General features: G+C 40.6%; 1 protein-coding gene across 1 annotated transcript; it reads right to left on the reverse strand.

Annotated features, from left to right (window-relative positions):
- Positions 1–26,411, reverse strand: GPR133 (G protein-coupled receptor 133). The gene is made up of 12 exons (XM_010180020.1): positions 26,343–26,411; positions 26,210–26,246; positions 22,196–22,279; positions 16,648–16,770; positions 12,352–12,531; positions 10,900–11,154; positions 7,567–7,631; positions 6,667–6,822; positions 3,520–3,579; positions 2,214–2,331; positions 1,266–1,376; positions 1–80 (listed from the first exon to the last, which is right to left on the reverse strand). Exons 1-12 carry the CDS (start codon positions 26,409–26,411, stop codon positions 1–3), a joined length of 1,338 nt encoding a protein of 445 aa, XP_010178322.1.
- Positions 26,412–27,389: the final 978 nt, after the last annotated feature.

Below are 27,389 nucleotides of genomic sequence, written 5' to 3' on the forward strand. Positions count from 1 at the left end.
TTACTTGGTATCCATAGGGTTGATCTTACGAAAGAAATGGTGCATGTTATGGTAAAGCAGGCCCACAATGGTGATCCACGCTGTGAAGAGGAAACAGGGGTTATTCCTCAGAGCAGCGGTTGTAAGCAAGAGGCACTGCTCTCCTGGGCCTGAAACTCTGTGATAATTAAGAGGTTTGGCTTCTGTAGACTTCATAGCTTTGCTTTAGCAGATTTCTGATTACTCTTTTCAGTGAAAAAGTACAAACACCTTGCAGTATGGCACAGGAGACAAATATCTAAAGTAAAATAGAACAACGCCTGCCCTTCTGTACCTGCAAAATAATTGGTTAAAGCAACCAGTTGTCCTTTGTAAATCCCCCACACTGCATAGAAAGGATCCCATGGCAGACCAGAGTCAATGTCTCAATGGTAATCTCAAGGCCACCTTCATTGCCACCTTTATTGACCGGCAGTCTTTGTAACGCAGACGCAGGTTTCCACTTTGCTTGTCTGTTTGCTGCCTGCATCGCAAGTATTTTTGGGTTCTCTAGCATCTGAGTGAAGAGGCAGATGTGCATCTTCCAAGTGTCCCTACCCCTTTTCCTGGGTTCCAAGTATTTACAGTATCAGGAATAATAGGTGGAATAATAAATTGTTAAGTTGGCTCATTTGGACAGTGTGGAGTTGTGGCCTGAAGGCTTAAATTACTCAAAAGCGACCTTTGGCTGGAAAAAATAAATAAAATTAAACATTTAATGGTCTGGATCATTTCAGGATAACAAGCGTGATAATGTTCTGAATTAAAAAAAAAATAAAATCTGCATAGTGAGAGATTTTATAAGTGGGAAAGAAAATAAAGTCCTCTCACAGGGTATTTTTGGCATGAAAAGTTTAATTTCATACAAAATTTCAAGTGCAGTTTTGCATGAAGGGATAAGCAATACCTGACCATAAATCCTGGAATTTCTTAAAATGCCATTCAGATTATTGAAAATAATTTACAAAATTATGGGTTCTCTGATGTACAAAGATGTCTAAATTAAACAGCTTCAGTCTCTGTGGCCCAGCTGCATTATTCAAGATTAGCTCAATTACTATAAGAACTCCAGCACATTAGTCATTCATTAACGTGACAGGAGAACTGCTGCCTCTTCAGAGCCATTACGATCAACAGCAAAACGGTTACTTGGAAATGTAAAGCAAGCCAAAACCTGTTTAAGCAAAGTCACACAAACACGTACCCTCTTTACATGACCCTGCTTTTTCCTTCAATTTTTCCCTTACCTTTTTCATGAAAAGCTTCACTGGGAATGGAAATAAAACTCTGTCCTCGAGAAGGAAATCGATAATGGGACAAATTTAGAGTCTGAGGATGCATTTTGACCAAGGTGTAATCTGTGTGATAACCGAAACAAAGATATGATAAAATCAATAGCCTTTACAACCTACTTGACTATTTAACCAGGCTTCCCTAAGTTATCGCAAATTTGAATTTAAAACCCTAGATGCCTGCAAAAACTATAGTAAATTCCACGAGCATAAAATTATAATCTATACCTGACTCCTTTATGACAGAGAAGGTACCCGCACCGTTAATACACCATGGATCACTTCACTCGTGCTCTAATACTGAGCTTATCAGGGCAAGCAGACCCTTCCATTGGCCTTGGGGGCTCTATCAGACCTGCACTGTTCCGTTCGAGAACACCAGTGTGTTTGAGCACAGGCAGTGAGTAACAGCTCTGGTGGCTGCTCAGGACCCCTCGCACCGGGCTCAAGGCAGAGCAGAATGCCAGGACAGGAAAGTTACCTGTTCTACCTGTAGCATCCAAAGACACTGATGAAATCAGAGTGCTAGGATGCTAAACTGCAGTATAATAAGGTTTTCTTAAAAGGTCAAAGATATTCCTATTATTACTTCTTGCAAAATTAAGATTTTGTAGGATCCAGACATCTGCAACTACGGAGTGAAGCATAAGAGCTCTAGGCCCTTATTTATTACTGGATTCATTTCCTAGATTCACGCTCTAAGCCCCTCTTCAAATAACCTCAAGGAAGTTGAAGTACAGTAGAGCCGATCACCTTTGGTCTACCTGCACAGCCATCTTTCTACAACTAGAGCACTGTTTTGTATTGAAAAAAGAAAATTATCTGGTTTTATTTCCTCCTTCAGGTTGGCAAAGGAGAGAAGTGCTCAGGACACCCGAACAGAACACATCTGATAAACCCTACCTGCCACAGATGATGTGCCCTCAAGACTTAGAGGTAATGAGTTTTCGTCCAGATTCCACGTCATGTGAGCCATCACGTTGTCGATAGTTTGAATTAAACTCCCAAATACGTGAGTGGTCTGGGGAAAGAGGAAAGAAGGCTCTACAACAAGAGAAATTGCACTTCATCGCACCAAATGCCAAGGTGCCACGTTAAATTCCTGTCTGACCCATTATTCAACCAGCCAAAGTCAAATGTGACTTTCTCCACAACCTTTTCCACACACAGCGGATAAAGTGTCACACCAATTGATGCCACCCAGCCTGACCTTATAAAATACTGTGTTTTATGGGATGTCTTGCAATGACTCCCTGCTCTCACCAGCATTTGACACTCAATTATGCTCAGGACTCAGAGGAACAAGGCCAAGAACTGAGCAGATTGTTTTGACAATATATAAGGACTGGTATCACATCTTTATTGGAGCGTAAGAGACATTAGAGCTTGGCCTTTCTTTCATCTTTATTAAAACGTTGCCCAGTAGAAAGCTACTTTCAAAGTGTTTCTATGTCCCCTGGAAAACAGCTCTCCAGGTTGGATCCTGACCCATAAAATCTCAGAGCGAATGCATGTTTCCATGAAAAGGAAATCTATTTTATCTGAAATCTATCAGAGATGATCAAAGATTTTAGGCTAGGAATTTAAATCAGTAAGACAACTTTTTTGTGTTAAAAGCATTTTAGGCTTCAGTGAGACCTTAGATTACTTCAGCCTCTCCTTCTCTCAGTTTGAAAGCTCTGTTCTGAAATCTGTGCTCCCTTAAGAGTCAAAAAAGTCTCAGGAAATTCCTGCATTCCTCTCTCTGCACTCTAAAGGTGGATGTGAAAAGAAGATTGACACAAGTAACTTTTACCTATACTAGGTTAAATCTCTCTCAAAGCTTCAGTTCACTAAACAAATAAGTAATACAACATGTTTCACATGCATTGAAAAACACTGATCTACAGAACAAATACAAACTTTTAAATACCAAAGTTCAGTACTCAAAAACCCCAGAGTGATTAAACATTTTGTTGACCATATGTGGAAATAGCAGCAGATAAAGTTCTCTTATTTTAACCCTCAAAAATAGATTATAAAAGAAAATTGCATATTTTTTTGCCTCTAGATCTCTACTGCAAATATGGAAGTGACATATGAGAAAAGAAATAAGTCATATGGTCAAAAAGTCCTAACAAGAAGAGCAATAGAGGCAACCATTTGCATTACCATCCATGTGAAACCATGCAACCAAAGTGACCTTCAAAGCTAAGCCCATTTGCCTTACCTCTGGTGCATCGATCCAGTTGGGCAACAACAGGAAGTCTTCAATAGCTTTTAAAAAAGCCTAAAAGACAAATAGAAGTATATTATGTGATTATTTATTAATCAGCTACATCTGCTGGTAGGGATCCAAGGCAGATTTCTGATGGGATTGTCTTAGGTTTAAGACGACAAGCCCATTTTCATTCCAGTCACAGTTTCATCTCTACCTGCCCGCACTCTCATCGTGTTCCGTATGGTGACATTTTAAAGTAATGGTTTATGTATTAAAAGTAATACCACTATGAAACACCCAAAATTCAATCATTATACTACAGCTGAGCTGACAGCACCAGAACTAAGACTAAAGTGAACTCATCTCCCATTTAATCTAAACCCATGTCATCAAGACCTCTGTTAGTCTTTGACGACTAGATGTTTCAACAGCGTGAGATAAATACCTGGGTCCCTTGTACAATTTATTATGTGCTTAACTTTTGCACTTAAAGGTTGTTTTTGAGGTCAAGACCTGTCATAGTTGGCACTGCTCAAGTGCTCAGCACGACGCAGTCCCTGTGCTAAGGAGCCTTGTTGATGAAGACAAAGGGGGCACAGCAAGTCACAGAGAAAATTAAAAGGAAAAGAAAAAAACAACAATAAAACAACCTCACAACCTAGAAAAGTTCCACTGAGAAATGTGGAAGAAAGCTGCAAGACTTTTCCAGACTTAATTTTAGAAGCCATAATACATAGGGCAGTACCAGAACTCTGCTATGTGAGCATGCTCCTGGGCACCAGGTACCTCGCAGCCTCCCTCAGACATTCAGTGTGGAATTCTCCCTGGCATGCACAGGAGTTCTCCTAAACCCAGCCCAAATTGCCCCGAGCATTCAGTGAGTCTCTCTCTTTTCAGGTCACTGCACGGCTCCAGAATGAACCCAAAAAGGATGTGTTAGAGCACTGGGAAGGGAGGGCAAGCAGCGGTGCTGGAGCTGCTGAGCAGCGCAGCGTTATAACGGAACACACAAGGCAGATTTGTCAGAAGCAATGCATCATAAATGTGCGCCGGTAATCAGAAAGTTTACTGCATGGCACTAAATCAGATTTTCTGGTGTTATGAGCCACGTGACAATCAGGACAGAGATAACTTTACAGAAAATAGCCCGCGTGCTCGGTGCCTGTCTTTCAGGGAATCAGCTGCAGACAACGCCAAGCCCAGCCATCAATCAGCCAAGTGACAGAGTCTGTACGTGTGATCAGGGTTCTCTTGTGTTTGCTGCCGAAAATAGCTTTGCTAAAGATAATCATGGCCCACATCTCTGCCAGCAAATCACTCCCGGGGCACACAAAGCAGCATCAGACTGTGAATGCACAGTCGAAGCACAACTGAAATGATGTGGGGAGCAGGCACGGTATCTGACAGGATGATAACCCATTTCCAATTTAGGACCCACACAAAATTTTCAGCAAAACAAAGGGAACAATACATTACAGCTTTTTAGAAGGGTCTTTGCTACATATTAAACCGTGATCCATCAAATCCAAGCTTTACAGTTTGCAAATGCTAAGCTTTTAACTATCAATTGCTGCCCATGTGTTTTTCAGAAGCATTTATTTATATTGTTTGTCTGAGTAAATAATCCTTGTCACCCTGGTATTACCCACAGGCTTAAAGGAACAATCAGGAGTGAGGCCAGAGCTGATTACTGTAATAATAGTTTGCTAGACTGCTGAAATCAGGGAATTAGATGCCCATCATTTCACAGAAGGCTAACTTGATGTTCGCAGCACGTGGCTGCTTGTCCTCAGACTGCAGAAAACACCTTCTCAGTTTTCTTTCCTTTGTGGATTAGCCTACACAGAAATAAATTCCTCTGTTAAGCTTTGGAGCTGATCTCTCCACAAGCCAGTTTCAGTGGAGGTTTGTGGTACGTCTACACTGGCTGTAACTGGAACCTGGTGCCAGATAAAGCTGTTAACCCCCAAAAGCTGAGGACACCAGCAGCACCAACAGGTCCTATCCCACAGCAGAGCTGGCAGAGCAGCGTCTGTGCCTCTATCCTTGCACGAGTGAACTCATGACTCTGCAAAAGAGAAGCTGGAGGAGAGGCATAACTCACCCTCTGCTCACTACAGGAGCCATAAACACTAACAAATGGGTTCACGTTTTAACCCTCTAGTGCAGGTGTGAATATCAAAGACAGAAGTTGATTCCTGGGCAGTTACTCAGGGCCAGACTGATACAGGCACAGCTGGAGCACTACCTGCATCTGAGCTAAGTTGCCACCAGCTCATTCTCCTCTAATTACAGTGCCTTTATGTCCTGCACCTGACACACTGCCAAGCTTTGCTGCGTTTTGGATCAGCCGGGCCATGCAGAGAAATGCTGGTTTCATTTTATTTTTTCCCCAGAATTATATATTCTTCATTGGATACAAACGCAGCTGAAAAAAAAATAACACAGCTATTTTCTCCTCCTCTGTTTCCTGCTCACCTAAATAATTGCTTTTGATGTGTGGTCATGGTTCCCGGAATTTATAATTTATGCTTTACATAATATCCCCAAGAACTAATGAGACCCTTAAAAACTGGTTGAAGCTCACCTTCTGCTACTCCCTAAAACAGCTACTGCTTTTGTGTATGATGTATTTTCTGCAACCAGCAAAAGCTTTCAAAGCCGCATTTGCTATTCACAGAATCACAGAAAATGAGGAGTTGGAAGGGCCCTGGAAAGCTCCCCCAGTGCAACCCCTGCCAGAGCAGGATCACCAGAGCAGTCACACAGGAACACGGCCAGGGCTTTGGGTGTCTCCACACAAGGAGACTCCACAACCTCTCTGGGCAGCCTGGGCCATGCTCCATAACCCTCACACTCACAAAGTTTGGCCTCATCTTCAGCTTGAACCTCCTGTGCTCCAGCTTGGGACCATTGCCCCTTGTCCTGGCATTGGCCATCCCAGAGCAGAGCCTGGCTCCTTCCTCCTGACACTGCCCTTTCCCAATGGATCCCCAGGAATGAGGGCACCCCTCAGTCTCCTCTGCTCCAAGCTCAAGAGCCCCAGCTCCCTCAGCAGGAGATGCTCCACTCCCTCCAGCATCTTTGTGGCTCTGCCATCTTCTAGGGAAATTTCAGAGTCATTTGGCTTTGCACACAGAAGTGGAAGGCACTTACCTCTGTCAGGCTGTGAGCTGTGCTTTCCGACAGGGATTTGTTGGGCAAGCTGCAGGACACATTCTCCAGGTACCCCAGCATGGTGTCAGGGGAGAGGAAGCTCCCCCTCTCCTCAGTCAGGTGAGTTATGATGGGGTGATAGGCATTTGTAGAGAGCTACAGGGGACAGATGCAACCCATCAGAAATTATCCCACGTGGCAGTCATTATTTGCTTTTTTAGCCCCAAATCGTGTTTGAGGCATAGCAGGCTGCTGTGGTTGCACACAGGGGGCTACCTCAGCCAAGGGAAGTGGAAAGCACACAGATAGATGGGATAAACAGGATTTGCAGGCGCATTTCTTTATTAGCAATTCAGGTCCTGCCTGCCATGGGTTTCTGAAAGCCGCTGTGAACAAGAGGGAAACCAACAGAACTTTGACACTGCAGATGGCAAGAACAGCTAATTGCACGTAGCTGATTACAGTTAATTGCATGTGTTCCGCACATGAAAAACAACATCTAAACCTTTTTTCATTAAGCATTTTACTAAAGAGATGAAAACTAATTTGTGGGAAGTTTGTTTTAATTTTACAGGAAAGAAAAAAAGAGGTAAAAATTAACAGAATGTTTTTGAATGTTCTGTATCTTCGTGGTCATTGAAATAGTTGAGAAGTTTCTACAATTTTTACTTTTTAATATAGAGAATATTTCTATTTAACGATGAATTTCCTTTATCTTTCCTTCAGCCATTGTTCTGTAGTACTCCCATCTTGCCATAGATACAAATCCTCCCTATGCATACCTGAAAACCTTTTTAACTGGGGTGCTAAGTGCCACTAAAGGCAATCATAGGGTGAGGAGGAGAGCTCTGTCACACATGCACATGCTGACATTATGGGGAAGAATGAGGACCGTCCTACCACAGGTTTTGCAGTGGTTGTCATCACAGCCCATGGCGGTGTTGGAGAAAGCAAAACTTGCATACCTGGGGAAAACACACACATGAAAGTGTTAACAAACGTGAGATTCCCACTGCGGGCTGAGTTTGTTCCAGCTGAAGGGAACAATTTTGCCTTTTGTGCAATTTATTTATTTGCAGCACTGTAGCTGCGCAGGCTTCTTTAAATCATCTCATTTACTGATTCATCACTTTTATTTCATCATCTTTATACAGATGAGCCTTGCGACTTAGTCTGTATTTAACACTTAAAATTAAACCTTCATTTGCAAACAGGAAACTTCAAGCGTTACATCTTAATAAAAATTGTACAGCTAAAACATTGACATCCATCTGCCTTCTCTAGCTCTTCCCCCAACGTTTATGTGAGGTATTTAGTGAAAATTGGAAAAAAATTCTAGATTTTATCAGAAATAAACAATAATCTGTAAGCACTTCTGAAAATGCCATAAATGACTTTGCTGTATTTCTGTATATGTGATAAACTGGGGCTGGGAACACACAGACCAGAATAAATGAGGCTCAGGTCTCAGCTGTGAACTCCAAATGCTGGTGCTTGCTTAAATCTTGGGACTAAATTGCTGGAGTGCCAAATAAAATCACACCCACGAAGACAAGGCCAGAGAGACTTTTTCACATTAAAATAAAACCCTGTAAGAAACATTCAAAGCCAATCGTAACACTTTTGTTGCTTGCAGCAAAACCAAGGCACCCCCAAAGAAAAGAGCATTGGCAGAAATGCTGGGGTGCTAAAGTTTTAGGGACACGTTGGTTTGTATAAAACAAATACCAGGGGTCAAGGAGCCAAAACGCCACCTTCATGAGTAGTCTGAGCATATTATGGATAACGCCTCTCTTAGGTGTTCATAAGCTGATTTCAAGCAACATGAAGGTTTCTGTTCATCAGATGCTTTACTAAGGGTCACCCACTGGTGCTCTATCCATTGAAAATTACCATATGAGCATATCAGAAATGATTTCTCAAGCCAGAACAGATAAACTGGATTTCGGATGGTTTCCAGTTACTCCGTTTTAAAAAAATACTGTTTCCTTCCTGTGCAAATGGATTTATCTGTCATTTGTGATAGAGAAATGAAATTTTCTTCTAATCTGTGTCTGTCCAAGGATTTCTATTTGCCAGGAGCGTGGTATTTCAGCACAACCAAATGGTAGTTACATACACAGGACACGTTTTTCTCACGCACCCAAAAGGAACATAATTATCCATTCTGTTATCCAGGCTGTGCCATTAAGTTCTTATGTCAAACCACATTAGCCCGGCTCCAACCCTGCTTTAAGGCTTCCAGAATCAATACATAGATACCAAGAATAACTTTTACTCTATTGATTATTTACTGTGTTGATTACTACTGCAATATCCGTTGCTTCCTCTGAGAAAGTTGTAACTCCATCCGTCAAACTGGAAATTTTACTAAATCTGATCAGTCCACCAGTTTGCAGGACAAAGCAAAAAATCCAGTATTCCTCATTTCTCAAGTGCTCCAAATCACCAACCACAAACCAGTATTGGCTTGAAATTCTTCACACTTCCAGAAGAATATATATATACCAGGCATATCTTTACATTGTAGTTCCTAAGGAAATACACATCAGGCTTCACGTTAAGTTAAGTGGCTAGAAATTTGGTTTTTTTACAGAAAATTGATACAAATTTAGACTGGAGCAAAAACTGAGGGCCCGACTCTTCCTGCAGTGTTTCCAAAGCTACCTACAACCATTAGTGCAGAACTTCTGCGCCCCAATAACGCTCTTTCCACACAAAAATAGAGAGGAAAGTAGAGACTTAAGTCCTGAACACGTTTTGCATTCGTGGGAAGGGTTTTCCATGTTGCCTTGATTATTTGCTAGAGTGAGGAATTCAAGGAGTTAAAAATGTATTTTAAATAAAGAGCGCTCTTTGTATTTATCCAAGTCATATTTCTCTGACAGCGAAACAGGGCACACATATGGATGGATCAGGTCAGTTTGAAAGATTGCCTGCTCTTGGGTTTAGCAACATAACGTTCTTCTTGGGGTACAGTAAATCAAGACCGTGATTTATGGCAGCTCTGAGTTGGACAGTGTTATAGTAACCTTAAGTGTTGTGAAAGACACAGCAGCCAAACACAAAAGCATTTTTTCCAACGTGACCAGAACATTATAAATTAATAAAACATTTTTTAAAGATTTTTTTAAACCATTTCCTGTATCAAATTAATACTCTCCCCATCAGAATATTTGAAAACTTCCACTTTTTAAAATAAAAAGGTTTTAAAATAAAAACTTGAGCGCAATTGCTATTATCTGTGTGGCAAAGCAAACAGGTTGCTTCATTATATATCAGACAGAGCTTTTTCTTTCTCAGTTACTTCAGTTCCCCATAAACCAGTTCATGTTTTCTTTTTGCTAAAATATATTTTGTGAATATTCGATGGCTACCATCACACCTGGAAGTCCCAAACACCCACACTGTCATTTCCAGGCGTGCATCAGCACAAGCTCTGTGGTTAAGGAGTTTCCGCTGTGAAAAGGTTTCCCATGGGTTTAACAGCACAAGGATGATGGGTGTAACTGCTTTAGCTCGCAGAAACCCAGTCAGAATAAACGAGAGCAGGAAAACTGCCAGGGAAGCCAAATGTTCCAGATGTCCCATAGCTTTATTCCCAAGCTGGATGTTTCCTAATTGCTACTCGCACACAACACTTCATAGCAATGGCCTTTCTTGTAGGGAAAAACTGATTCTAAAGATCCCTAGGACAACTGACAGGGTTCACTGGACAGCTTTTAGTCTTCGTTCTAATCCTGATTCTTTCCTATTCCATTTCAGCTGGTATCTTTCTTTTCAGTTCACAAGCATCCATGAGTTCATAAGTCTTTATCATTCCAGGAACTGGAGAGATAACCATTAATAACCACATCTGCCTGAACACAGAGTGACTTAGCTCTGAGTTACACAACAACCAGAGTGCAAGTTAGAATTTCAGAGTCAGTCTTTCCTAATGCTGTTCAGCCTCAGGTCTAACTATTGCTGCCCTTCTCTTAACCCTAGGGAATCCATACCTCAGGTCTGGGCATTTTTTAATTACATTTTTAAGGAGCTAGAATCCAGAATGAAATGACTGCACAGCCAAAGACAGCCAAGTGTTTTGGTGACATTCACACCTGACTTTTTCCGCCTCTAAAAACTACATTCAACAGCTGAAAGATGTAAAATGAACACATATCCTACACACTAAATATTTTCCAGTCAGCATCTTTACAGAAGATGAATGATGACAACAGCACAAATACTCACCAATAGCAGCTGTAAAGTACTGCTCAACTTCTTTGGGGGTGAGTGCCCGCTCCCATATGATGAACTCATCAAACGCCCCGTTCACATAGCGCTTGCTCTGATCCCCCTCCGTCCCACTCAGTTGATTTGCACTGGGGTCTCCGTAATCGTAGTAAACTTTCCCGTCCGGATCAGTGGTTTTGAGAGTCCCATTGACGTAGACTTTCAGTCCCTCTCTTGATTTCCAAGTAAAGAGGATATGAGTCCAATAAGGACCTGTAAAACATTAAAAGTCACAGGAAAATCCATGAATCAATTCCATTTAGAGTCTTGCCTGTTCAGTGAGATTTTGCTGACTCGAGCAATGCCACAGAGCTGTACAGGAAGGGCTAAGAGTGAATTATGGGGTGCTGATGTCTTGTACATTAATCTTGATACCCATGGGGAAGCCCATACTTTGGCAGAAAGCCTGGTAGCTTTTGTCTGAACTCTAGCTTGGGCTCGCTGCAGTTTCATAAATTACACTTGCCAAGTGTTATTGGCCAAGGTTTGAAGTCTCTTCGATACTGCCTCAAAATTCAGTTCAGCAGAAAAAAAAAAGAACAAGCAGATAGACTAATTAATAGTTGCCATTTCCTCAGTTATACTTGAGAAAACATAATTATTTACTGAAAACATAATATTAATTTTCACTTGGAGTGGATAATCCACAGATGTGTGAATTGTTACCATTTAGCAGCTTTTCTCTTAAAACAAGATTCCTAAGCTCATTTATTAAGCTTTATAAAACTCTGCTACTATGAGGTGGAAAAGTCCCATTTTACCAATATACAGGTAGACCAATTAAAGCAAGAAAAGATTCAGTGACGGTCACTGGCATTACTGGAAGGCCAGGATTTGCTCCAGTCTCTAGGTAACATGGCTCTATAAGAATATACAGTTTAGACAGAAGCAGTAAGATATGTGATGCACCAGACTGTTTATTAATACAAAGCCATGGCATGCAAAACTTGACACTCAACAGATAAGAAAATGATCAAAGCACTGAGCACCCAGTTAGACAGTTACCAAATAAAGTCTTAATTTAGGAGGCAGTAGAGGACAGCACACACATCCACTTCTAGAATACACTAAGAACTGCCAGGGATTAACCTACATTCATCCCTCACATTTCCATCTGACCACTCATTAATCTCTTGATGCCAATGAGAATTCCTCTTCAGAAACAACTGGAAGTTTGGTCTGAGGACTGTTACCAAAGGGCAAATGTCTTCTATAAAATATCACTGCTTTTCCAGTTTGTACCTCATTTCTCTCTCCTCACACCTAGAGAATTCTTAAGCACGGAGCTATGTAGCTATTTTGATATATCCACATCTCTTCCCTGAAGCTGTACTCTTACCACTACATCTCTCTGCAAGAAGAAAGTAAAATCTAACAAAGAAATGACCAAAAAATATATATAAAGTCTACCTGGCGGACTAAAGCTTGCTTTCCACTTCATCATTGCATTCCCACGGGTGTAGAATTCCACTGAGCCTTCCCCTTCATTGGAACAGATCTTGAAACCACTGGAGATCACTTGTCCACCAGAAGCAGGGAGAAACTTTGCCTGCTCGTCTTGAGTCTTCCAGAAAAAGGAAAATGTTACCCCTGGTGAAAGCAAGCGAGAGATTTTTAATGAACAACCTGAGTGCTATCAAAATTTTCCAGTCACGTAGAATACCAGGAGTAGGATTGCTTTTGAGAACAGACCATGTGCTGGTATAAGCAAGGCCAGTGTTCTAAAAATCAGCAATGTTCTAGCAGTTTAACCCAAATAAACAACTCTTCCTTGGTTTCACACCACATGCACGTACCCAGGACACAGCAGTAATTACAGAAGCTGCTTGGAAAGCGATAAAACCAAAGTTCTTTGAGCATCAAAAGTACTGAAGTCTCTTTTTCTTACAGATTTATGCTTCCCTTTGCCTCGTCTCTGCAGTCTCCTTGCCCCTCTCACCCTCCTGTGATGATCCCCTTTTCCTCCTGTGCCCTTCACTCATTTGAGAACACAATTTGCTCTCATATCTCAACATCCTCCGCCATCATCTACATCTTTTTGTGATGTTCACCAAATGCCAGCAGAGCAGAAACAGTCTGCCCGTGCTTCTTGAGTAGCATCCATTGCTAATTACACTTTAATTCTTCTATTACCTGTGTTTTCACACTTCAGTGCTCCAGGAATTGCTGAAAGCAAAGAACCAATGTAAATGAAGTGGATAGAAATGCATGCGGATCCAGTAAAAATTCTGAGGTCCCCATCTACCCAAAAATGAAAGATTTCTTTCCAAAAGACAAGCGCACGTGTGATTAACTCTGTCCACAAATAATCCTGATCAATTCACAGTAAATTTTACTGTTCTGCTGTAAAATTAGTGAAGAAATCTGCTGTCTGTAAGATGGCTCGTTTCTTTAGGAAAGGTTGCCTCCAAAGGCTTGGCTGAAACACAAGCAGCAAATCAAACCTCCCTCACACTTCCCAAGCTCACAGCGGCTCTGCTGTAGAGGTTCTGCCGTCAAATGCAATTACAAAGAAAATGGCTCGACTAAACAGCTCCTAAAAACGTTCATCTCAGAATTTATCATATAATATAAAGTGCTAACAATAAAAATCAGAGTTCAGAGCAGGTTGAGAAAAACTTTATGAAGTACAGAAGTGGCAGAGGTTTTGCCACAAAGAACCATCGTGAATTAAGTCAGCAACCCTAATCTAAACTGCCTGCTCAAAGCAGGGCCGATTTCAGAGCTAGACCTGGTTGCTCAGAGCTCAGCTGGGATTTTACTGTCACCATGGATGCAGATTGCACAGCCTTTCTGCACGCACCATCCTGACGCTTGCCCACCCGCATTGCACAGTTTTCCTTCCACCTAATCATCATTTGCTGCGCTACAACGTGCCTGTGTTGCCTGTCACGTTTCTATTGTGCATCTCCAAGGTTGCTGAGCTCCATCTGCTCCTATAACCACCCATGAGGCAGTTGAAGGGGTTGAAGGCAGCCCTTTGCGTTCTCTTTTCTTCATGGTGCCAGGTAAAGCCTCTCCTCCCATGTCATCTTGTGCAGCCCTTTGAGTCGTCTGCTGGCCTGGCAGCATCGCTTTTGTATCAGGGGACAAAAATGGGACATCGCACCTCAAATACACTCCCGAGAGCACCAAATACAGGGGAATTATCACTTCCCTTACCCTGCTGACTGTGCTCTTCAGACACGTAGTCAAAATATCTGTACAGATAATTTCAGAGTTAGCGGTTCTGCAGACCCCCCAAGCACAATGGACTTTGCCAATTTGCAACCAGATAATCCAGCTCGAGCTAATGAAACTCCCAAACTATTACATGCATTTCTTGTTAAAACCATAGATTTTTGTTATGTTTCTTAATTTTATGATTAAAGATGGAAAAGCCTCAGACAGCTCACTCCAGCCATCAGAAATATTCCTCCCCGCTACTCCATGGAACATATTTTTCTTATATATATATTCCACATATTCTTTTTGTCACGTTAACGTAGCAGAAAAGTTAAAACTTACATTATTGCACAATAAATAATTTAACTCTGTAGTGTTTTCCTGTCTAACTGCTCATCCTGTTTATCCTCACGACAGCACTCATCAGTCTGGATATCTCCACACCATTCCCTAAATGCTCCATACATGATAGAATAACCAGCATGCAAATGCTCATCAATTACTGGCCTCCCAGAAATCAATCAGCATATGATCAGCATCATTCATAGTTTACTAGATCTTGACTTACGTGTGCTTAAAGCTACCGACGCCGTCAACTCCCAACTGAAAGTTTACCAAAATTGAAAACTGAAGTCAGGTATACAAATATAAAATATAAGATGCTATGTTTTGCATAAGGCTGCTATTTTATTTTATTTTATTCTATTTTATTCTATTTTATTTTATTTCATTTCATTTCATTTCATTTTCAACTTCAGATGTGTTGACGAGATCCAATTTCCTGTGTTCAAACTAATGATGAAGTGAACATTCTCTTGCATCTTTCACAGATGGGTGTTTTTTTGGCTGAAAAGGCCATTTTAATGAGCTCGAAGCTTCTAACAGAAAACCATTTTTTTTTAACAAATACTTGAGAAAAAAAAGGGTGAGGGAAGAACGTTTCAACATTTAAAAAACAAGGAGAATTTGTTTTCACAAGTCAAAATAACAGCTCTGCAATGTTATTAAATTTAGGCTGGGATTTGTGTTTCATAGGTTGTGATATTTCATCTGAAAAGATTCCAAGATTATTTTAGAAAGCACCAGCACTTCACACCAGTTTCACAATGCAACCTACACATATCAAGGATGTTTAAGCAATAATAGGCTTGAACAAAGCCACATTTTATCTTTGCCACAGCTTTTATTTGATTTGAAGAAAAACAAAGACACTCTCTTTAGATAAAGGGCTGTTGGGTTTTCTCCCTTTTCTATTTTCCAATACCTGCTCCAGTGATTTAGTATTTATTGTTTCTATGATTTCTTCTCTTCACATTTTCTCTGCTGAACATTTCAGTGTTTTATGTTTTTAATGTTCTTGTTTGCGAGATACTGGGAGTGCTCTGGTATAATAAAAATAATTTATTCTGATTATAATGTTATACTATAGACATAGAAATAATATGACTTACTGATGATTTTTATTTCCCAGTGGTATGAATAAAAAAAGTATGAAAATATATAGGATGTATCAGAAAACATGCCCACAGTAGGACACTGAATTACTTCTTCCAATACCCTCAGGTAACAGCCGTGTACCATCTGCTGTCCGAGTTTCTCCTACTTTCTTAAGAAGTGAATACACGTCTCTTGCTACAGCAGCTCAAAAAAAAATCCTATTTCAAGTAACATTACCCATTTGAAGAAAGACCTAAATTAAAAAAAATAATTAAAAAACCCCAAACCAAGAAAAGTCAATGTTAACAACACTGCTTATGCTTAGGAACTGCCAATGTTTATGTAAAGAAAGTCATTATTTGCCAGTGGTCCTCCCATTCCTCCTGAATTTCCCACTGGTCCTCCCATTTCTCCTGAATTTCCCATTGCTCCTCCCATTCCTCCTGAACTGTAACTCTCTGGTGAATGTTATATGCTAGTGACCAGTCGTATGTTTGGTTTGACAGATAAATGCAGCTTTAAACACCTTCTCTGTAATCATGTTGTCAAACCTGTGCCCACTATTCCACCCATCGTTTTTTGACCCAAGCTCAAGAAGAACGAGAAGAGAAATAAAATGAAGAGATTTAAGTATCTACAAGGACAAATGGATTTCAGGACATAATAGACTTAGAAATTTCATTATTTCCAAAGATTTAAAAAAAAAAAAACAAACAACAAAAAGACCGAAAAAAACCCCAAATCATTCCTGCAAAGGGGCCACATTGAAAAAATGGCTCCTAAATACCTCAGTTCTTGTAGGAATTACAGATGTTGGTGCCACAGGCAAGATTTTGGGCACTGTAAACTCTCTTCTGTTTTTGTTTGAATTAATTATACCGTAGATCATTGATCTGAGCACTTGGTGATTAGTTCCAATTTAAATTGCAGTTAGAGAAGAATAAATTTTCAGCAATCAGCGCTCCATTGTTTAAAAAGTCAATAAAGAAAAGTATCAAGCCACAATTTTAGAGAGTTCATTGCAACGAGGAAAGAAACAATGATTACTGAATTACACATCTGACAGCAAAAGAAAAGCAAACAGTAATTAATGAATTTACTAACCTTCGGGTCCACAAACTTCTGGATTACTAATGCAAGAATTCTGATAGTTTCCAAAGAAGTGAAAGGTAACTCCTTTGTTTTCAGTGACATAAATCCCCTTGTTCACCATTCCTTCTACAATGTCTAAAGGAAATGCAAAGTAGAATTTAACTTTTATACAAGTCAAAACTTCCTGGAACATAACTATAACAGACTCATACACCTCATATGTGTATCTTATCCCAACCTTAGGTTTGCTTGTGTTGCTTTTTGTTGGGTTCTGTTTTACTTTGGTGGGGATTTATTGGGTTTTTGTTTGTTTTAAAAAAAAACCCATAGAGCTAAATCTTTCAGGTTTGTAAAATTATATCCATGGCTCAGACTCTTGCTTAGCTAAGACTGCCTGACAGAACCCACACACCTCAAAATTGTTATTTCCAAGTGATCCCAGTAAACACTGTGCTTTCCAGAGCTCTGAGTATCAGCCACATCAAAGAGGTATTTCTATATTAATGTCAGGAATTCTTTAATACATCAAAAATGTAACAGAACAGGATTTTTCATTTTTTGAAATGTGAGCAAAACCCACTTTTCATAAAAAAAATGATTCAATAAAATATACTTGACAGGCTATATTCAAAAGGCAGAAATTCATATCCTTGGCATCATCGTCCTTTTCGTCTATTTCCTTGTCTAACATGGATAATGACCGATTGTCTTGTGGTTTGATGGCGATGTTCTCACGTTTCCTCCTAAAGAAAAGCTCTGTGGCTTCATCCCCTGCTAGAGCACACGAGCCTTCTTAGCACTGCACACATACTAGCTGTTTACTACAGGAAACCTCACCAAGGCTGAAGACAGCACATTCCTTGTATGCAATGGGGCATGGGCAAAGAAGTGTCTCCTTTTCAAACTGCAGACAACCCCAGGGCATGAGGAGAGCAGTCAGCACTGGCCCATCTGCAGAATAACAGCCCAGCAACAGCACGGCACAGCTGGCAGCGAACGCATGTCCAAATATTCTCTTGGTTCATTCAACACAGATACCTGCTTTCGGGTATCTTTCACTCCTTTGAGGAAGAAGTCATCAAGTTCTGTCTCTAATTGACAGATAGGATTGAGTTTCTTTACAAAATTTAAGTGTATGATGGAGTGAAGCAAACATTTCTAAGTTCTTCATGAGTCACTTGAATTCTAAGTTCAGCTAGCCAGATTAAATCCCATAAGGTAATGCATTTCTGTTTCCATAGCACTTCCTTTGCCATTGATGTCACTCTTTTAATGTTCATATTCAAGATATCTTATTATGTGAGAACTATGCAAATGGTCTGTAAAGCAGATAAGTGAGGACTGAAAGGAATTAGGGTCATTTGAAGTTCATTATTAACAGAGTTCACATTTGCCAGCATACTTTTACTGTTAGAGAATAGAAAAATAATAGGTTTAGTATTCTAATATAACCCTGCTAGTATCTGAGCAGCAAGAAAAGACAGTTCTACTATCGCCATCCTTGTCCTTAGGTCAGATTTTTCAACAACTAGATGTGAGTTAAGTAAAGTGGAGGCCGTATCTCAATTGCACCTACACAAGAATAAAACCTAGCAACTTCGATTAAGTGACTTGAAGCTTATGCTGGTGTAGACATAACGAGTTTCCAATCTGTCAAGCTTCTGTCTGGAGAGTTGTCTTTTTATGTTCTTCCTTTTATCTCCTAGTGTGTTGAGATATATGTGTGTGTGTACGTATATCTATATATATTATTAAAAGTGTATATATATGCTGATTGTGCTTGCCTTTAAAAATAAAAAAAATGTTATTCAAAGATGTCATGATTGACAAGATCTCACTTCCACGCTTTGCAAATTTGCTTGCATTCATCTTTCTTAATGTGTCCTTCAAAAATGACTATGAAATGGTGAAAAACAGATGGCTTTTTTCCCTTTAACCTTGAAAGATAAGAGAAAAAAAAAAGCCTATTCACTCTTATCTGTTCCTCTGATAAATCATCTCCATTTCTTTTAAGCTTAATACAAATATCTTTGGGTTTGAAGGACTGCTGGGGTCTATCCTCTATCCTTAGCATGGGGATGCCTCTCACCATAGTACTGAGTAATTGAGGTAACATTGCAGGAGTGCTTTTTCAATAGCAAATGCCAACGTAAGCATGAACAGACCTTTACCACATGAACCAAAACTCAGAGCTCACTTGGAATCCAACGTTACAAGTACCAGCCAAGCCTGACAAATGCAGAGCAAAAAAAAATAAGTAAATCCTCACCTACAGTTGCAGAGAAGTTAGAGTAGGCAGAGTCATTGGTATATACAAAGGTAGAGTTATGGGAAGGAAGCACAGTGAAGTTGTGGATTCTTAGAGCTGGGTGGAACAACAAAAGAAAATAAGCAAATAAGCAAAACAATGAATAAACACAATCAGTAATGAATCGACCAGTCCATATCTCTCAACATCACAGAAGGTGTTGGTCTGTGGCCTTTAAAATTATCATACAACCACTCCTCTCAAGGACTTGTACGCATTTGAAAGTTGCGATCTTTAACTATACAAGTAAATGCAGTCTATTTAAAACAATAATTTTCCTTATAATATATAAGGAGAAAAAACACAACTGCAGGTGAAGGGCTCTGAAATATAACCATATTGGCAAGGGAATCTGCAATTACAACAAAAATCATCATACTGCTGCAAAAGGCATGGGCAATTCAAGTGCCATGTCTAGTTCTGGGCTCCCCAGTATAAAAGATACCTGGACATACTGGAGCAAGGCCAGCAAAAGGCTAAGAGTGCTGGGACTGCTCAGGCTGGAGAGGAGAGAGCTCAGGGGTCCTATCAATGTGTGAAGCACCCAACGGGAGGTGTAGAGACAGCACCAGACTCCCCTTATTTGTATCACTGAGCAGATCAGAGGCCATGGGCACAAATTAAAATACAAGAAATTCCATCTGAACATAAGAGAAAACCACAACTGGTTTATATCTCATAATAAATATCTTATTCTCTAATTTTTTCTCATATTTTGTTAATTTAACTGTCTCTTGCACACTGTAATTATTTACCCTAGGCAGGTAAATAGAGCTTGATGGAAAGCCCGTGAAAGCAAATAGAAACATATTGATTTGGGATTTAGACCAGCTGAGCTCATGGAAGGGAAAGGCAAATGCTCCCAATAAAAAATATGCACACGTAAACCTCAAGAGAAAAATGTATGGAAAACAAGAGGTCCGATGAAAAACCTGAATGTGGCCACATATATTTTATTTGCTATATTTTAAGTTGACTGTTTCCCTTCAATTGCTTCCACTGCTGAGATAACCAGAAAAATTCATTTGCTGACACTGTCTCTCACAACACAAACACATTGAGAGATATAAATCTGGCTTCACACACAATGGCTTCAACAAATAAAATGGATTAACGTGACGGACAGATTATGATGCTTCAAGGCTCGAAGAGGAGAAACGTGGAATGAAAACAATCGCATGATACGATGGGTGGAAAACCAAGAAGGACTCCAGCAATAAACAGAAGAGTTGTGTAATCAGAATGGTATCAAAAACAAGCACATTGTCACCTGCATTAGATTACAACAGTAAAGACAACTTTCCATGTGTATCAAAGTCAGATATCAGGCAGATACATAAACCTTCTGCTGGAGGCAGCTGAAATAATATCTGTATTATAAGACAATATAGGCAACTGAGAAGAATTTGAACTACCTGCTACAGCATTAAGAATTCAGCACTGTCAGGATTGCGCTGCAGGAAAGGACGCTTTTGGCTACCGGCATCCTCTGCAAATAACAGCGAGACAAAGCCCTCCCTGCTTCCTCAGCAAAGTCAGGCAGCTGGCTCAATGATCAAGTTATTTAACACCATGTCATAGTGGGATGTAAAGGAGAGTGCTCATGAGAGCCAGCCCTATGCCTGTAAGTGAAGGTTTGTCAGATTAAGAACTTTATTTTGTGTCTTCCGAGACACTGAAGAAAAGATCTCTGAATTTTGCTGAAATAATGCAATTTTATGTAATTTGAAAAACAATCTAAACAATTGTCATTTTCCCAAGAGCTGTATTTTATATATTGCTTTCAAGCACTTTCAAAACACCACGTTCTTAACACGAGTGCCAAAACAGTGCCAGATATGGAGTGGTTCACTCTTCTTGAAACTAGGTGAAGCCCAGTGACAGAAAATCACTTTAACACAGCGTTAGAGAACTTATATGGTAACTTCTCCTAAGCCAAATGTATGATTATATTGAAGTCAATGGGAATGCTGCCATCAGCCTCTAATGGGAGCAGAATATTGCCCAGATTTATTCCTGGTCAGCCCATTTCATTCCTTTCAGAAACTTTGTGTAAAAACAGGTCAAAGATTGGGCTTAAAATACTCGAACACCTCTGGAATAAAGTGGTTTTGATATTTATCGATCTTCTTCCCACGTTGGAACAGAGATTGATGCTGCTGGTTTTGTGTAATACATAGCAATAACTTTGCACTTCTGTGAAGTTTTTAACGTAAGGTTGTAAAGGTCTCCAACTCTTGATTTCATCTGCAGTGACCTTTCTGGGTAAAGATGTCCCAGTCACCAGCAGCACCAGAGCAGCCACCCCTTGCACTGGTACAAGACTTTTGAGCTCAAATGCCAAGGTGGTCGGCATCAGCTTGAGAAACACCGAGAATGTGCAATTTGGAGTTGGCCAAAGCGTCAGAGAAGAACCAGTTCCCGTGACAATCACTAAGGGACCTTTGGGTCTCGGAGGAGCAAAGCATCGTTGAAGATTTAATGGGAAACGAAGGGCCCTGCAAGGCGATGCTGCGGTGATGGGACAGCGCGGTTTGGTCAAAGCTCCACTAATGACACCACCTGCATGTCCCCAAAAAGCCTCCACCACCATGTTTGGTTCTGTTTTGAAACATCAGAACCAGAAAACTGCCGAATCCAGCCAGACTGCATTGAACATCATTCCCTCTGGGATGCTGCAGTCCTGACAACTGGCTCTTCAAATCAATGACAGTTTTGCCTTACCAAACCTCTCCTGGTTTTGCCCAATTGTGAACAGAATTTGAACTAATGCTGCAATATGTTAAGGAAATAACCAAAACCAGATAAAAATGCATAAGAAGCATTCAGATAAGAGCTTCATGCTTCTCTTTCTGTCATTACTACATGCAAATTTCAAAAGGGCATGGAGAATTTGGGCCTTTAACTCCTTCCAAAAAGCAAAAAGAAGCAGGCATCTTCACTGCCAGCACAGTTAAAGATCCCAGGCTCTGAGTGTATTAGTGCATGTTATGCATGTACCAAATGAACTAATAACAGTGTGATTTCAATGACTCTTTGGATCATAAACCTTTTCTCTTTATAACCTTAACAACGCATAGACAGCCCATAAAACGTCTGACAATACTCTATAAAAACCAGAGAGCTGCAAAAACATCAACTGGTAAAAAATCTCATCTGCTGAAGTACAAAGGCCAACCCCTCTCATTTCTCCTGCTCCCTTCCTACTTGCAGACTGCCACAAATACTGATGTTATTGCTGTTGTCGTCTACCTCCATTCGTATCCCGAAACTCATTAATTCCATCCACATCTTCCAGTGGCCAGTAGTGGGAAGCTGATGCGAGAACTTTGAACCCTTTCAAGAAACACAGATGAAAAGATTATTAAAGTAAGGCCCAACAAGGAACATAACAAGTGTTCACAGGAGAGAACAATAAAGGAGTTAAATAATTAAAGTAAAACAAGATACTTCATGTAAATCAAGTATTACACATAAGCAAGACCGTAAATCAAAATGGCAGAGATTTAAGTTATATCTGGTTGACCACTAAAGAAAAGCTGGTTTTAAAACTCCACTGATCTTCATTCTAATTGCACTTAAGATCTGTAACAATCTCTAAGTCTCTGCTGGCGTATCAGGCATTATTCATTGGAGTGACAGTTGAGAAGTCATTCCAGAGTCATGTCAAGGCTTTACTGGGATTTTAAACACATTGCAGATAGCACAAGGCACTGAATGCATGGTTCAGTTTCTGTAGCTCACTGCTTCCACTCTTGCCTCCTCTCCATAGGGTCACTCAGCTCTCTGCAATTCAAAGTAGGAAGAGATGCTAGGGAGTTCCCAGGAATCTTATCCTCTTCCCAAAACTCGCTGGGAAACCAGTGCAACACCTGCAGGCTACGTTCATCCAAGTGTTTCCTTCACCTTTGGTTTCTGTGCAGACCCAGCCAGCAGCACTCGGTGTTACCGAGCACACAGCTGTGACCACACAGTCCACTCATCTCCATGTCTGCAAACAACTCGTACCCTAACACTGTCCCACAGCAGGACTACACCCTTTAACAGAGGAATTTGACCTTCCTCAAGAGAACGGGGTCCCGAATATGAAGGAACATAGGGACCAGTTCACTCCTCCCCATACATCAGCTATTCCTTCAGGACCTTCTCCAAACCCACACCAATTCCTTGTGGCTGATGGGAACGGTTTGCTTTCCTAAATGTCCTCCTCGGAGGCAGGTGGACAAGCTGACAAAGCAAAATATCCACTAAATTTACCAGCACAGTCCAATCGATGAGCTTGAACAGATTTTAGAAGATGCGACCACTCAGACCTGACCGGGAACGGGCTGCCCAAAGCAATACAATTTTGTGCTAACAATCCTATTTGAAGCGTAGAGCATTAATAATGTAGGAAAACATGAACTGCAAATTCTTATTATTTTGTCAGCCGCAAGAAACGCTTTATTCTCACAATAATCAAGTTAATCAGCTGTACTGAAGTACATTTATAATCTCCTATAGCTAAGCAAGCTTTAGAAGGCTGATACAGATATACAGAATGGATGCAAAGAAGAATACTGTGTTCACCATTACAGCATATCACTCCAGTTAGTTTGAGTTAAAAGGGGGGAGGCAGTGGGTGTGAGGACTGGGATAATGGATGACAGGGACCATGAGATTATGGATTTACGTTACATCCTATCTATCCATAGTTCTTTGCCCTACCATCCGTTTTCATTCTCAATTTTTCAAGAACCTGAGGAGTGAAGCTGATGGAGATAAGTTTCTTAAAAACTATTTCAGTTGTCACACACCATAGAAAAGCTCCCCACAACTATGTGCAAATGAAAACCAAATCCAAAAACCATTGACATTTACAGTCTATCTCACACCTTTCTTTACTCTTGAGATCAAAACAGCTTGTCTATTTGATAATTATTCTATCATTTTAACATCATGGATACAAACAGGATTTCATTATCGTGGATATGAAGGTGTGAAAATGTTGTTTGCATCCTTAAACCACCTTGTATACACAGCACAGATCAGTTTGATGTCCTCTATCCTCAGGGCAGCGTCAGAACCGTGACACAGAGCAGATCCCAAGAGTTCTTTACCAAGAGCACAGAGGTAAAACTGCTCAACACCACAACACGCAGTTGTAGATCTGAGGGCGCAGACCTAAAGAGCTCTGCGTCTTTTGAGGGTACACTGGCTACTCAGACTTGCTTCCAAACTCAAGTATACCATGGATATAACAGTTCATAATTGATCAGGTTCTACAAACAGTTCATAATTGATCAGGATCCACAAACGGTTCATAATTGAGCAGGATCTATTATTGGCCTACCCAACTAGAAACGTTTGCAGTTGCAGAGAGCGAGCATGAGTATGCATAGATGAATGGGGATGTCTTTAGGCAAACGGATGAGATTCTACAGCAAGATGTTTCCTGGGAATATTGGGAAGATACAGAGAAAGGCACAACTGCTAACAAAAGGAGAAAACCATGGCCAGCATAAGAGAATAACAACACGGAATAAGTACATACAAAATCAGTCTGAAAATTCCAGGCAACCCAAACTCAACCAAGATGAGCGTGGCAAAGCCCACTGAGGAAATGGGACATAGAAACAAGGATTTTGCATAAACTAACTCTGGGTACTTAGTTCTTTCTTCAAAGAACATAATTTGACTGCTGCAAATAAATGAAAGTTATTAATTTCTATGGTATTGAAAGCATCCACACACAGAACAAGTGCTAATGCACCTCCATCAAATTGCCAGTTCCGTTTTGCCGACTACAGAACACGTCTGCTGCTTCACAGAGTGCTTATGTGCAAATCTCTTTGCTCCCATTAAGATCTCCCTTTAGTATCAGAGGGAAAATAAAAGGATTAAAGTAAGGAAGGGTGATAGAAAATAAAAAAATAGAGAAAAAATAAAATAAAACAAACAAACCAAAAAACCCAACCAAAAATCCCATGAGAAAATTGTTTTATTGCAAAAACCCTGTGTCACAACGTGGCACCAGTTCTTTAGCAGTAGTAGCAGCACTGTGACAAAGGCATTGCCATGGTTGGCAAACTCCCTATAAGGAGAAGCTGTATTCTAAGGAGCTTACATTTAAAGCTGGGAAAGAATGGGAAAAACACTGGAGAAGTCAATAGACACACAGGAAAGTGCTTGGCTTAGTGCAGCGCTGCATCCTGGTGTCTTTCTCAGCTCCATAAAGCCATGCTGTCACCCCACTGCCAGCCAAGCAGCCCTGACAAGACCCTGGAAACCAATACCTGGTGCTGTGAATTCACCTGGCACTTGCAATATCCTCCAATAGGTAACAAAGCTACAGGACCTGTTCACAGCCTCCTTCAGCCCCAAAGCTTTGCTCGCAGCTCTGCTTCCCCACTCACTCTGTGTCCCCATACAAAATCAGTGTTCTGTAACTTGTCCCTTACTGTAGGAAGGGTTTTGCCCCACACTGATCCATCACTTAAAAGCCAGTGGAAATGAGACCATTTCTTTGGTTTTGAGTGAAGGTAGAACAAAAGACACTGATGGGGCTGAAGCCACTGCAACAGCAGACAACGTGGCTTTTCCACCCTGCCCTCTATTTTATTTTGAAAATAATTACATATGGTTAAAACTTAAAAGCACAAAGCAATACATGACTTGGTAAAGCGGTAAAATTGTACTTGCACACCACCATGAGGCTTGAGGTTAAACTATTTATATAAACAGAAGAATTCTGCAGTTACACACACAGACCCCAAATCAGCTTGGAGTAAGGTTTTATCCTGCATTGAAAACAGATGAGAAACCCTTAATGTGCCCTATAACCAATTCAAACTTCAGCATGAAGGCTGGGAGCAGGGTAGACGGCTCGAAGCTGTGCCAAAGTACTGCTAAGTATCCAAGCCAGCATATCTAACTATAAATCAATGAATTGAAAGTGCTGAACACCGACTGAGAAAAAGAAAATGGTCTGTGTAGAGCTCTGATTCAGAAACTCATGCTTAAAAAAGTAGTAATAAACAAACAGAGTATATAGGATTTCTCTACACAGCAAATACAACCCATTTTTATGAAGAATATTTAGTAGGAAGGTTACTGAGTTTAAAATGACTGGGACAATCTGATACTTTACGTTTCTAATACAGAGCTTACGTTCAAACTCAGTACCGCAGTTTCTTTGGAGCTACCAAGAAAATGTAAAATACAAACCAAAACTGCAAATAAACATTTATGCACATTGCCATAAAACGTCAACGGAACATTTCTTACCTGGGTGCTTGGGTAGCTGGGAATAGTTTCCATATACCTGCACAGAAAACATTACAGAATGAGACACAGAGAGGCTAAACTTGCCAAGAGGAGTCCAAATACATCCCAATACTGACCACACTTAGAGCATTACCTGATATTTGTACTGAAATAAAATCAGAAAAGAATAATGACAACAGAGCAGAGACAATAAACTCTCCATGGTCTGTTTAAGGTTAAAAGTACAGCCAAAGCCAAATTCCCGTCAGGTCTCAATCATAAGTTCTCCTTCGCTCCTGTTTGTATTAAAAGGGACATTTTCCACGCAGGTTCAAAAAGTCCGTTTGGTGATGGCAAAATATCCTTCCAGACCCTCTGAGCAGTGTTTGCTTGCTTCACACTTTGAGCTCTTCATTTAGCTACAGATAAATCACCGTGGCTGGAGGAAAACTAAAAGAAACGCACATCAGATCCAAAAGTTGTACTGGTCCATGGAAAGAAGTCAAGTATTTTTCTTTTACAACCTGAGCCAGAAAGAAAAGATCCTGTTTTCAACTTTCTTCCTACGGTTCTCTTTTCCTCTCAATTACTTTCATGCTGTCAGAGATCTGGAGCCAGTTGCAGCTTTGCGAGCAAGAAAATGCACTTCCTTATAGCACGCAGGGTATAAAACTCTCCCTGTTTCCTCAGAAACAGCTGGAAAAAGAGAGCTGCTAACTCCTCGCTTGTCCAGCTCACGTTTGCACCTCCATCCCCGGTCGTTTTGGGTGGAGAGCGGGTCTGGGTGATGTCACGCTTGCTTCCCAAACTTTGTCCCATTCTGGTTCTCTATTTATATCACGGTGCTGCTGTCTCCTTTCTGGGTCCTAACACCAGCCAGCTGGGAACAAGTGGGAAGAAGTCGCCGTGCTCCGGCACACAGATACAGAGATCACTGCTAACAGCAATCTGCACGTTTAAAGAAGGGTCAAAGCCAGAAAAAGTGCTCATAACTCAAATAATTAACCAAAATAAAACAGGGTTTGGACAGAGATTTGCACAGGAAAGCTGAGATCTGTTTACTAAAATACATATAACATATTTCTGTCTAAAGAAGCAGGACCTTTAACGACAAAACTGATTTAAGCCACATCACACTCTGAAGGATTAATTTTACTGTGTCTCCATCAAGAAGGGGAAACTGAGGCACTGGGAATCTCAC

This window comes from Mesitornis unicolor, unplaced genomic scaffold (assembly GCF_000695765.1).
Source record: "Mesitornis unicolor isolate BGI_N332 unplaced genomic scaffold, ASM69576v1 scaffold17042, whole genome shotgun sequence".
Lineage (NCBI taxonomy): Eukaryota > Metazoa > Chordata > Aves > Mesitornithiformes > Mesitornithidae > Mesitornis > Mesitornis unicolor.

What these genes read in the sequence shown, in the direction of transcription:
- GPR133 (XM_010180020.1), bottom strand. Translation starts at nt 26,411, where the DNA reads ATGGAGAGTTTATTGTCTCTGCTCTGTTGTCATTATTCTTTTCTGATT. An exon ending in TATTTCAGTACAAATATCAG is followed by an intron (nt 26,247 to 26,342) that starts GTAATGCTCTAA and finishes TTTTCTGTGCAG; the next exon opens with GTATATGGAAACTATTCCCA. An exon ending in AGAAGTTTGTGGACCCGAAG is followed by an intron (nt 12,532 to 16,647) that starts GTTAGTAAATTC and finishes TGCTTTCACCAG; the next exon opens with GGGTAACATTTTCCTTTTTC.